At 47.0% G+C, this 12670-nt stretch overlaps 1 protein-coding gene across 2 annotated transcripts; it reads right to left on the reverse strand.

Annotated features, from left to right (window-relative positions):
* Positions 1–27: 27 nt before the first annotated feature.
* On the reverse strand, positions 28–12389 carry Rwdd3 (RWD domain containing 3). Of its 2 annotated transcripts, XM_005357203.3 has the most exons (4): positions 12289–12389; positions 2842–3329; positions 877–992; positions 28–779 (listed from the first exon to the last, which is right to left on the reverse strand). In XM_005357203.3, exons 1-4 carry the CDS (start codon positions 12371–12373, stop codon positions 665–667), a joined length of 804 nt encoding a protein of 267 aa, XP_005357260.1. In that variant the 5' UTR covers positions 12374–12389; the 3' UTR covers positions 28–664. The 2 variants fall into 2 exon arrangements, with proteins under 2 accessions (XP_005357260.1, XP_013205465.1); XM_013350011.2 differs by lacking the exon at positions 28–779 and having other exon boundaries at positions 916–992; positions 2889–3329.
* Positions 12390–12670: the final 281 nt, after the last annotated feature.

Consider the following 12670-nt stretch of genomic DNA (forward strand, 5'->3'; position numbering starts at 1 on the left):
TTTGTTAAACATGTTTCCCTTGTAAAACCAGAAATATTTTTTTCAAATGGGAATTTTAATTTACACTTACTATGTAGTCTTACAGCTAGCAGTACCATGTCATCCTGGAACCCTGAAAAGTAACTGGGTTCTGTAAAAAACGTCTTTGTTTTGTATTTAATCCAGCAGTTTATACAACTGTACCAAGAAATTGGAGCTAGATTTCTCCCAACATTCAACTTAAAACATTAGCCATAATAAGCGGAGTGGGGAGGAATCAAGATTAAATGCCAAAAATGTAAACACGAGAAAGTAAACACGAAAACAAATCACTTTAAGAAATCATTTAATTACAAGAAAATTAGCCTGAAAATTGCAGACTCCTAAACAAATCGTCTATATGAAAAAAACAACAGCTCATTTACCATTGCGAGTTTTTATTTCTCCTCCAGATAATCCCATCTATTGAACCCAGTCTTTTCTAGCACACATGAGAATATGTGGGTCTTTTCATGCTTAATATTCCATAAACTACAGCTCGCCTTCTTCCTGAAATGAGGATGATTTCGCTACAGAGAAACGTGAGATTGCTCTCTTATGAAAACGTCAATGAGCCCCTCCCCAAAGGTAGCGGAAGTCAACAACAAAGCCGCTGCTTTACCGACGACGGCTCCTGCCATTCATTTCACTTTACCAGCCCCAGCGCACACTCCGAGAAGAGCTGCAGAAGTCCTGCAGTCTCAAATTCCTTTTGTAACTCCTCTAGCGTTGAGTACTCTTTGACTTCGAACGCCAGAAACCTGCATTATACAAGAGAAGCTCATGAATATGCGGCAGTTTGTCAGGCATAATTACCCATTCAGTTGCGTTTGCGTCGGCAATGGTACTAAATTATACCTTTTGTGTTCCGGTCGTACTTTTGTTTCAGACAGTACACTAATCATTTTCTCTTTGCATTTCTTTCCACTTGAGTCCACATCGACTTTGGAGGTTTTCTGAAGGATCAGGTACTCCTAAACGATAATCAGTACGGTAAGCGCAGAGCTTACGCTGAAGGAACCATATAACCCACAAGCATTTTCCTGCTTAAGGAGCCATCTCGGGATGGGACAGTGAGAGAGTTTCAGGCTGTCTCTGCATAGGTGGCTAACTGTTCCGCTGAGCAATGCCAACACGCTCGCCTGTGAGTCAGGACTGGACAGCTGCTGGAGTGGCTTATTTACCCCCTTGGCTGTTTAAAGCAGTTATTTAAACTAGTTATTGAAGCTCTGTGCCTTGGGTAACCAACCCCACACAACCAGCTATAACAGGACCCCCTCGTGGTGAAGCTGGGACAACTTCCGGGAATGACGGACTTCCAGTAATCGCAAGCACCGTAGTCACCACGCCAGCCAGAATGGGGCCATGAGGCACACGCCACCTCCTGCCCACCGAGAAGTGCACCTGCACGTTCCTGATCCTAGTACGCGACCTTTAGTAAGCGACCTTATAGACGTTTTTATCAGAGAAAAGCCATGTAAAATGTCATTGTAGAGAAAGCCATAAAAAGTAATTTCTCTGAACTAGAACAGACGTGTGTTAGCAGCTCATGATTGGGAGAAACATCGTGACACTGCATCTCCCTAACCAGCCTGAGCCAGCCACAGACACTCAGAGCCTTAGGGGAATGTGAGCAAGGAATCTTGCACCCATTTTCATCAGCTGGAAGTTACCCTAAAGGATAGAAATACATTGATAGATACGGATTGCCTCAAAATCTGTGGATCCTTAGCTAGGCCCACTGCAGACTACAGGTTAAATCTGGCTTCTCTCTCTACTTACACCAGAACCCAGCATGAACCTAGTTAAGTAAATGAATGTCATAGGAGGTTTGTGGAACTAACCCACCTTGGAAAAACTCAGGGTTGTTACTCTGCAGAGCTTAAGGACCACAGGCTGCTCATGATAAATCTGTTTTAAATAAAATCTTCTAAACTGTGCTTGTCCCATTGCGTCTGACAGCGTAAGACTTACTATGTGATCTGTAGCTCCTTTAAGATCTAAAACATAATAAGACAGTTTCCCTGTCTAGCTCCTCATAAAACAGGCTAAGGGGGCTTTGGGATGAGAGCTGGGAAGCCTGGAGGTGACGGCTTTGAAAGCACCTGCTGAGACAAGTCAGGTGGAAAGAAGTTGGGGAGGAGGTGATGTGCTGAGTCTGACTGATTCCCAGTACCTAAATGGCAGCTTAATAGCTGCCTGTGTGTGACTCCAGCTCCATGGGATCCTACGCCCTCTTCTGGCTTCCTCGGGCACTGCACATACATGGTGCACAGGCATTCATGCAGGCAAAACACCCATACACATAAAAAATACAAATCAATATTTTTAAAAACTGCCACTTTAAGTGGCATAATATTTACAGTATAATGTTTATAATCTTACACTTATTTCAAGTTTATAGTTGTTGTAGGAACTAGATAGTCATTTTGACAAAGAACTGGAGGGGTTAGCTAAAGAAATGGCTCAGTGGTTAAGAGCATGGCTGCTCTTCCAGAGGACCTGGGTTCAATCCCCAACTCCCACATGGCAGCTCACAGCCATCTGCGACTTCAGTCCCAGGGAATCCAACACCTTCTTCTGGCCTCCACGAGCACCAGGCACACAAGTGGTGCATAGACAAACACGCAGACAAAATATCCATACACATAAAATAAATAGAAATTAAAGAATTGTTTAAAAACACCGAAGTACCATTTAGCATGATAACAGGAAAAGCAGAAGCACCATGCTCATCCATCCCCTTGTTAGAAAACACACTAAAGATAAACCATGTCTAGCAGAGACTCGGCACATGCAGATTCTAATTAAGTTTGCTGGCACCTTGATGTTGCTTCTGTGGCCTTGCAGCAGGATCAGTATTGTTTTGCCCATGAACATCAGTCTCCCTGTCAGCCTCAACTCTGCGGCCCACTTCTCCACGGTTTTGACATATTTAGTCCTTGCTCTCATGTGATCTACATGCAAAAGAATTATCCACAATCCGCCATCCGCAGCCGTGCTTTCTGGCTGAGCATGCTTCTCACTGCTGCTGGCAGTCTCTGATTGGCTGAGGATGTGTCTGAGATTCTGTTGAACCCAAAGAACCAGCTCGTGAATCATAGGTTCTGACAAAAGCTTCCCGGCTTCTTCAAGTAACTTCTCCTTCACGGTAGCACACTGGGCCCTGGTCAGATGTTTGGAGCTAACCGAGACGCCGGGCAGACACAAAGGGTAACCGGCTGGTAGATGGAACACCAGCTCTAAGGGCACATCCTCGCCCACAAGTCCTTCAGCTGTTGTGTGAATTCTAAATACAGCCCCATCTGTCTCTGGAAGACATCCAAAAATAATTATTAGCTGTACATAATTCAATCTCAATGGAATACTAATTGGCTAAAATTTCCCTTTTAAATCTCTACTTATTTCTCATGGGAAAACTCTGAGTTACTTTATGAAGAGACACATAATGCAAAGAAAGCCATGGCGTACAGGTCATTTCCCCCGGCCAGAAACACATATGGACGGCACCACGCAAACCTGCTCACAATTATACTCTTTAACAACCATTTTTATTAAGTTTTCCAAAAAGCAGTTTTGGTTCATTTCCTTCTAGCCATATTTCAGTCATAATCATGAAAATCATGAATCAACTCTTGCAGGTGTTCAAGGGAGCAATAATGTGTACAGAAAATATGTAAGCCGTCCACTCGAAGTTACTTATGGTAAGTCAGTCACGTGGAGTCCTAGGTGCGGCACGGTTATGGCTGGATGTGATCCTGAAAGTGACTGGACATACGCTCCTGCGGCAAATACACTGAGAGCTGTGTAACGCGAAGGCAGCGAGATGAACCGAAACCGAGCGGACACATTTAACCTCTCTGCTGGGCTCCTTGCGAAGGGAGGACTCACACTAGGGGAAGAGATGGAATATTCTGCTCTCTCTCAGATCTGCTCGGCTTCACCACTCCGATGTGTTCCACATCGCTTCACCCCACTTTCCACAAAGTTGATAAAATGTCAGGCTAATTCATTCTGCAGGGCCAGAAGGGCCCAGATCAGAGAGTGGAGGAGGGGGCTGGGTCCAGATGCGTGGCTGTGGGGTGAGCCTGCCTCTCTGCCTTCTTTCCCTGTGGCCTTGTGCTCAGCAAGGAAGCAGCCAGGCCCCATGCCTTCACAGCCTCGACAATGGAGCCCTGACCCCGTCCCCCATTTTAAAGACCTTACAGAACATTAAAGTCACTTCCTAGCCGTCTGATGCCAACAGCATCCACAAGCCATCGGTGCACAGATGCCCACAGGACCATGCACATCTGCACAGCTGCAGGAAACTACTACTTTCAGACCTCATCCAGAATCTCAGGCAGTAACCATTCCAAAGATTATCAGTCTTCTCTCCTACATACGTAATGAATATACTAACCCTAACACTAACCCCAAACCTACCAGCAAACATGCTTCTAAACCTCTAGCACTCTTCACGTCTCTGTCTGCCCCTGCTGTTAGTATCACTGTTATCATCACTAGCATGTGTGTAGGTCAGAGAACAACTCAGGAAGTCAGTTCCGTCTCAACACCTTGGAAAATTCTGGGATTGTCAGGCCCATGCACAAGCGCCTCTACCCACTCAGCCACCTCCCCAGCTCCAAGTCGCTTCTTTCTTTCATGGGGTTCATCTTTTTAAAGACATATTTTACCATCAAAATAGGCTCCCAAAATGTCGGTTCGGTTAATATCTTTTGCTGTGTGGAACCTGCAGACAACACAGGATCTCCGGGCTGAACAAACTCGACAGCCATCACCCAGCAAGTCTGCATTCTTTCTCAAGGAGGGAACAGGGTTTTTAAAGATCTTCATTCACTCATCAGTCAACAAACATCCCCTGGGCACGTGTCCATCCCCACACACTGTGCTGTTCAGAAAACAATGGGTAAGACACAGGTCTGTCACAACGGCTCAGTCATTGCCTCAAAACAAGACATAAAGGGCAAGCACAGATCTTCCCAGACTTCCAGCCTTCACTTAGAGATACATGAATATAAAGTTTCTTTTTCCTTTCTTTTTATTTCTCAGGGATTTTTTGCTTGTTTTTAAGACAGGGTCTCTCTGTCACCCTGGCTAGCCTGGAGCTCACTATGTGGACCAGGCTGCTTCCCAAGTGCTGGGATTAAAGCATGTGCCACCGCACCCAGTATTAAGCACACACACATGCACTCCCCATGGTCTCTCTCAGTGTCTGCGGGGCAGTAATACCTTTGCTCAAACAGCCTTGGAAGCCGGAAAGGTTTACCCCTGGGTCAGACAGCAGGCGTTTTCTGACCAGCACTATAAAGACAGCATATTCTTTTAAGAAAATGGCTGAGAAAAATTAGCGCAGCTTTTATAAGACTGGAGGGATTATTTTTTTTTTACTAACTATATCTACCAGATACATAGAAACATTAAATGTGTACACATTTATGTGGTGTTTATCATAGTATTTTCATACCCTTTCAGGTTTAAATCAAGGTAAACTGGCTGCAGTGCTCTTAAATGTAGTGACCCTCAGCTGTTATAATGACCCGCGGCGTGCAGCTATGTGTGTCCACCCACCCGCACACGACCTCGTGCATAACAGTTTGGATGTAAAACGCACGCCACGGGCTCATCTGTTTGCACACCTGGTCTCCACTGGGTGGCGCTGTTCTGAAAGGTGAGGCCCTGCTGCAAGACGTGGGTCTCTGCAAGACAGGTTTTGAAGTTTCTAACCTGGTCCCACTTCCTGTGTAATCTCTGCTTCCTAATTTACCTCGACAGGAGAAAAAGCCTCATGCTCATGCTGCCCCAGCAGGGAGCCCTTCCTGCTGCCACGATTTCCCCACCATGCTGCACTGTGTTCTCACTAGGAATCGAAAGAAACCCTCGCTCCCTGATGTTTTCTTATGAGGCATCTGCTCACAGTGCGCGCTGTGAGACACGGAACGAGGAAAACGTGTGTGAACGTGCAGTGTGCTCAGCGAGCAGTACTGTCTATCGCCACTTGGGGGTGCTGTCTCCTTAGTGTTGAAGTCAGGGAAGCTGGCCCTGTCCTAAAAGCCGCAGTTGCCATGGCTGAGGACCCAATCAGCCTTTTACCTTGTTGCTCTCTCCTTTCTAGTCCCCTCTCTCTGCGAAGGACGTGCCTTTCTTCCACACATCCCACCACCCGCACGGTCTCATTCTAATCATTACAACTTCTTGTGCATTTCCTAACCCTCCCTCTCGCTTAGAAAATGCTCTAAAAAGCAATCCAAAACACAGCAAAAGCCCAGTGTTGCAAATTCCTCCGCGAGCTTCAGACCCATCTCTTTCTGCCCCTTCATCTTCAGTTTCCATAAAATATAATTCTAACACCAATTCCATTTTCTCAGAAACCAGCCTCCCCATGACTGCTTAACCTGTCACTTCTGATGCCATCTCTTCCTGGATCACCATTCTCAAACATGATCTGTGACCTCTAAAATGCCATGAAGAACCGGGAGAACTTAGTAGGTCTGGGTTGCTTCAACCGTCCTTCAGGGCTGGTCCACGGCTACCTACAGAGAGATGAGCCTGAGACTTTAGAATATCCTTCACAGTAAGAGTGGGTTTTGTATGCTTGGGGCTTTGGTCCCAGACCAACTGAATGATTTATGCTCTTAACCGTGGAATTGTAGTCAATCTTGTTCTGAGGTTGACGTCAGCCATGCAAGTATGTGTGCCTACGTGAGCCCTGAAGAAACCTGACATCTCTTGTCTTGGGCCACCTAACATCCCTGCTCTCTGAGTCCTGTAACTCCTGTAGTAAATCATCGCTTTCTGCCCATCACGGCTCCCTTGAACACTGACCTTATGATGCCTATCCTACTCTGAGCTTATTACGGTATTTTCAGTTCCAAAATTATTATACTTAAACCAAATTAACTTTTTCTCTACCTTGAAGTATTCCAATTTTGGTTTTGGAGAGTAATATTGCCATCACAAAATGGAGGGTTTAATAAACAAATTTTATAGTTATATAGGCCTTAAATCTACGCCACTGGCTTATACCCGTGGAACACATGAGTGAAGAAGCCCTTGAGCCTGTGGCATGCAAAGTAACAGACCTAAGAATGTATGCACCCTGTTCCCCTGAACCTGTGGGTATACTCCCCTGCACACCAAAGCATCTTTGCAGACATGATTAAGGATGCTGGCGTGGGGAAGCTACCCTCAATTACTGACAAACACCATCCTCGGTGTCCTTAAAATGGGGAGGGGGCAGATAGAGATGGAGACTTTATCAGAGAAGAAGGAAACGGATGCACTGGGGCATGAAGCTCTGCTTCGGGGTTTGGTAATAGAGGAAGAGAGCCCTCCGTGATGCTGCAATGAACCCTCGGTATACAGCCATGAAGCTGAGAAAGACAGGTAATCAGACTCCCCAGGGGCGTGGACGGAGCAGAGAGCATCACTTCCAACAATCTGATTTCAGCCAGGTGAAAACTGACTTTGGACTTCAGACCCTCAGGATGTCAGGGCATTAAAAACATGTTGCGTGAAGCCACCCATGTGTGAGGACTAGCCGCAGCAGCCAAGGCGGCTACCGTGATACAGCTGCTCTGCTACAGAAAAGGCCAGCGTGTTCCAGCCCAGTGCAATGCATGAGGTGATGGGCAGCCCAGGGAACAGTGAGAGAGGCCAGGCAAATCTTTACCAAGCTTTGCTTCTCTTTGTTACTTTACAGTCCCCATCAGCACACAGAGGAGCAACAGGAAGGGGGCGCCCTGGTCCTCACGTTAGGAACCAAGGAAGGACGCCCCTACCTACACATTCAAATGAAAACTGCTTTGAGTCTCCACCTTGAGGAGTTGCAGTCTTCCTGGTTGATTCCCCTGACTAGTGTCTGCCCCCAACAGTCGGAGCTGCAAACTAAGGTGACACTGTATGCCTAAGAAAATGGGAAGAAGGCCTGAACAGACCCCTTTCTGACATTAAGTGTGGTGGGAGGGAAAAAAAAATCCACAGGATCTCTTTAAAACTCATTTTCTCAACTGTTGTTTTTGTTTTTTTTTTTTTTTAATTCTCCTAACCCCCCAAAAAAAATTTGTTCTACTGTAATGTTATCATCTGCTTTGGGGTTAAAGTTATTAATGGTTTAGCAAGAGAATGGATAAAAGGGATAATTGTACGTATGCCATTAATCCTGCCCCTGTCCCCAACTCTAGCACCGGAATTAACTCAGAAGCATATTCTCAATAAGCCTATATCCTAAAGAGCCCATGCTTGTCCTACCCAAGACCCAAAACTGTTTTTATCGAGTCTAAGTCCTCTTCAAGTTCAGATCCATGTTCACTATCTGCACCGCTCACTCTGCCTTGTAACAGTATTGACGTTAAAACTACAACCCAAACTGAAAGAGAGCTAAACCCTACCCTTCCTAGCCCAGGCACACTTATAATACCAGAACTGAGGAGGCTGAGGCAGGAGGATCTAGACTTTGTGGTCAGAGTGGGCTACACAGGAAGGCTCTGAACTAAGACAAACAAACCTTAATTTTCCCTAAAAACACACGAAAGACGTTGTTTCTAACACACCAAAGATGGCATTAGTTCAAACTACAGAAGCTGAACGAGACCCCAGTCTCCACCCTAATTCTATTTTAAAAGTTTCTCTCTACTTCCTTGCCTATAACACAAGAGAGCTACGCAGTCCCACCACAGGGGCGCCGGGAAAAGCAAACAAGATACATGAGGACTTACTTCAGGATTTTAGTACACACAGAGAAACCATTTGCACACCAGCGCCAGCTCGTGTGCTCCGTGCTTGATTTCTTTCCAGTTTTCACATATCCTCAAAACTTCGCACACAAAAGCACTCAAAAGCTTCCCACGCACTCTTCACACTTCAAGAGACCAGGATGGTCTTTGCTCTTACCCCCGGCCACTCACCACAGACACGCACACATAAATGCTTGTTTCATGCTTCCGTTAGATTTTCATGTGGTTTAAATGTCCTTACAGAAGGAAACAAACCAACAAAAAAGAACGGGAGCTAAAGGTGGCACTGGCATCCTTTGGCAAGGAAGATCGAGTCTGTGTGGGTTTTAAAGAGGCAGGGTCAGCCCTGACAAGCAGCAGACAACAACCCAGTCAATGTGTTACTGTAATGATTCTGCAAGCTTCAATGTGTTACTGTAACCATTCTGCAAGCCAGCGGAATCCTACCTGAACACCATGTCTGTTGCAAGCCCATGATGTCATGCTGGTTTCTTAGACCTCTTGTATTGCAACTTTTAAGTCTGTGAGATTGTTTCCAAACTGCAACTCTATTAATAATGACACTGACGGCAGCAATGGCCCCTCCATGACTTCACCAGGAAAATGGGCAACACCAGCTTCGGCTGCCTCACAAGGGTCCAAGCACTTTGTCTAAGGGTTTCTCTCACCTTGAAGAGACACCACGACCACAGCAACTCTTAGAAAAGAAACATTTAATTGTGGTGGCTGGCTTACAGTTCAGAGGTTCGGTCCATTATCATCACGGCAGACATGGCAGCATGCAGGCAGATGCGGTACTGAAGAGGTAGCTGCTTTCTTTCAAACCACCACACACAGGTATGCGTGAAGGGATTGCGAACACCCACCCCCGCCACTGAATTGTTCTGAATACAAGCTCAATCCCACCCATACCTTTGCTCTGGATGATCAAACTCTTCTTTCTCAGCACATAGACTTTTTGCTAATAACCTTTCCTGCACCAGCCCGACCGCTACAGAGGAACGAGACACGGTACCCAGCCCAACCCTGCAGAGCTTGGCGGTTATTTAACCATCCTGATCGTCAGCGAGCTTCAACGAAAAGTAAAGCTAAGAAAACCTCTCATCAAATAAGGCTCATGTAAAGATCAGGAAAGTGTCAGGTGACCACATCAAACTTGACACCTGGGCTGACAAGTGGGCTAGAGAAGAACAGGATAATCTTGATTTGCTCTGTCCTTACGCCTTTCCCACAGCAAGAAACCTGACACCCGTAAGAGATTGTTACACACAGTGCCTCTTCCTGAGAACTTACTCTAATGTTAATCTGAGTGGCCGGAATGTAAAAAGTCCTCAAATTCTTAACATAAATGAATCCCCACTAAACTGAACCCGTTTGTTCGGGTCTTTTCCATTCAAGACCTGAAAAGCTGGCCCTGAGATCAGCCTGGGCCTTCCTGGACGGTCTTACAGAGAACCACAGGGCTTTTGCGATATTCCTCTAATTCCGCTGAAGCCGGGAGAAATTTCTATGGCGGAGGCCAGGAGAGAAACGATGGGGTCCAAAGTTACCCCCTCAAACCCAAGCTGCCACTGGCAGGGTGAGTGGAAGCCACACAGCCTGCTACACTTGGTGAGCTCTGGGAGAGCCCCTCCCTTCCCACAGCTCCCGCTCCCAGCTGTGAGCCTCAAACATCCCGACTTCAATTGCAGAATTGTTCTACTCTCCACAAACCTTCTAGTAACAAAATGTCCTAAGTTGTTTCCCTGAATTCTTTTATAAGTCGCTTACTTATTGATGCCAGAACAGTGAATTAAATTAATCAGGAGGCATGCCTTGAAAGTCATGCTCAATTTAACAGGAGATAAAGGGCCACGGTCTTCTCAATATTAAGAAACCCCTCTCTTTCTCTCAGCACCTATTTTTGGGGGTCTCCTCTTTTGGGGATTTCTCTCGGCACTTACTTTTTGGGGTTTTCTCTGACCTAGCAACAGGATTAATGGTTAACCGTGAACTCATAATGCAAACACCACTTTTTTTTTTTTTACAATGTCACAGGACATCACAGGTTCACCTCTCCCAGATATTTTTGTAAGTGGGCCACAATACAAGAACCCAAAGACACACCAGTGTCTTTAAACATCCTCAGGAAGAAGCAATTCTCAATAAAGAGCTGTGGAGACGGAGATGGTAACCAGCTAGAGCTGTTACCAATCAGAAAAGGGTAGCCAAGCCCTATGATCAATCCTTTCACGGGGGTTTTAAGGAAGATTCAAAAAGACACGAGACTGGTCTAGGCACTAAAGAAAAAAGCAGTTCCATTTTCCCAGAAGGTTCATGGTGCCTAAACCATCACAGAGTAAGCACCATGAACATCTGTAGACTCCCAGGGACTCAGTAACCTCTCTGTAGCTTTGGTTCCTGTCCTGGAACTAGCTCTTGTAGACCCAGGCTGGCCTCAAACTCCCAGAGATCCGCCTGCCTCTGCCTCCCGAGTGCTGGGATTAAAGGCGTGCGCCACCACTCCCCGGCACCCAAAGCCCTCTTACTCATAGCTATAGCTTCTTTGGGTCTAGCACATTTCACGCTACCTTCTAGGATGTTAACCAATGTATGGTCAGAAAGGCAAATTCAATAGTAGTTACATTTTAACCCTAAAAGGATAATTCCTATTGTCCTCAAAACGTGCATGACATATTTGACAGCCGAGAGGAAAGTGGGGATCATGAGCATGGACACACTTCCCAAAGGGGGAAGTCTGGGGGCGCTGGAGGTGTCTCAGAACACTGGCTGGCCTCCCAGAGGTCTGGGGTCAGTTCCCAGCATCCATATTGCACAGCTCACAACCCTTTTTAACTCCCACCTCCTGAACGCCCTCTTCCGGCCTCCTTTTACACACACAGTACACGTATATACAGAAAAAAAATTATTTAGTGTGTGTGTGGAGGGGGGAGTTTTAATGGAAACCAAGTCAAGAATGAAGTAGTTTTCGCTATTTCTTTTTAAATAAATAAAAAGTTGTATAGACCATAAACTCCCAGAGGAGAGGCAGGTGTCCTGCCTATGTTAGAAGGGAAGAAGGCAGCCATGAAAGCCGGCTGCGGGGTTAATGCGTCAATCAGGAGTCTGGGATTGGCTGCCCCTTTTGAGCAGCCTGGAAAACGTAAAAATAAAAAGACTTTTTTAAATTACAAACAAAAAAAAAAAAACTTAAGGCCATCAACGCTGAAGAATTCAAACATTCTCCCACTCCAACAAATGTTTGCTGCCTGACTTCCGCGTGGCTACCGCTGATCTCGGGGCCCAGACAACCAAATATATCGTCGTGCTGTCAAGGACGTAACGCACAAGTGCTTAGAGGAGGCGCTGACTATTTCGGGGAGCTGGATTTCCATGAAGAGGGCAGGTTAGTTGCGGGGAGAGCCCAGAGGAGGCGGAGGGCGAGCCCAGGGGAGGGCCTGGCCCCTCCGCTCGCTTCCCACACTGCCCTCGGCCACGTGACTCCCGGTCCCCCGGCTCCCCGCTGTGGCCGCGGGGTGGGAGGCAGGGTATTCACCTGAACAGCTCAACATCTCCCACTCATGAGGCCCGCAGAAAATCGCGGCCAGCGCCGAGAGCTCCTGCCGCACCGCCTCCGCCATAGCCGCGTGGCCAGGACCCGAAGCCGCTTCCGCTGCCGCCCGCAGCAGAGCGCGCCCGCGGCCACGAGAGGGCGCTCCGGCCTCACAGCACGGCAGGCTGCGGGTGGGTGCGGTGGGTGCAGCGGGGGCGGGGATATGGGCGTGTCTTGGGCGGGGCGAATGTCTGGATGCCCCGCCCAGGCCCTTCTGCTCATTAGCGCCGAGGCGCTGTTTACTACTCCAATTTTTGTCCCTGAAGCCCACCCAGCCCACCGGCTACTTTCCAGAGCTGAGGGAGCTCCGTAAAGTCCCGAGTTC

Source organism: Microtus ochrogaster, chromosome 21, assembly GCF_000317375.1.
Source record: "Microtus ochrogaster isolate Prairie Vole_2 chromosome 21, MicOch1.0, whole genome shotgun sequence".
NCBI lineage: Eukaryota > Metazoa > Chordata > Mammalia > Rodentia > Cricetidae > Microtus > Microtus ochrogaster.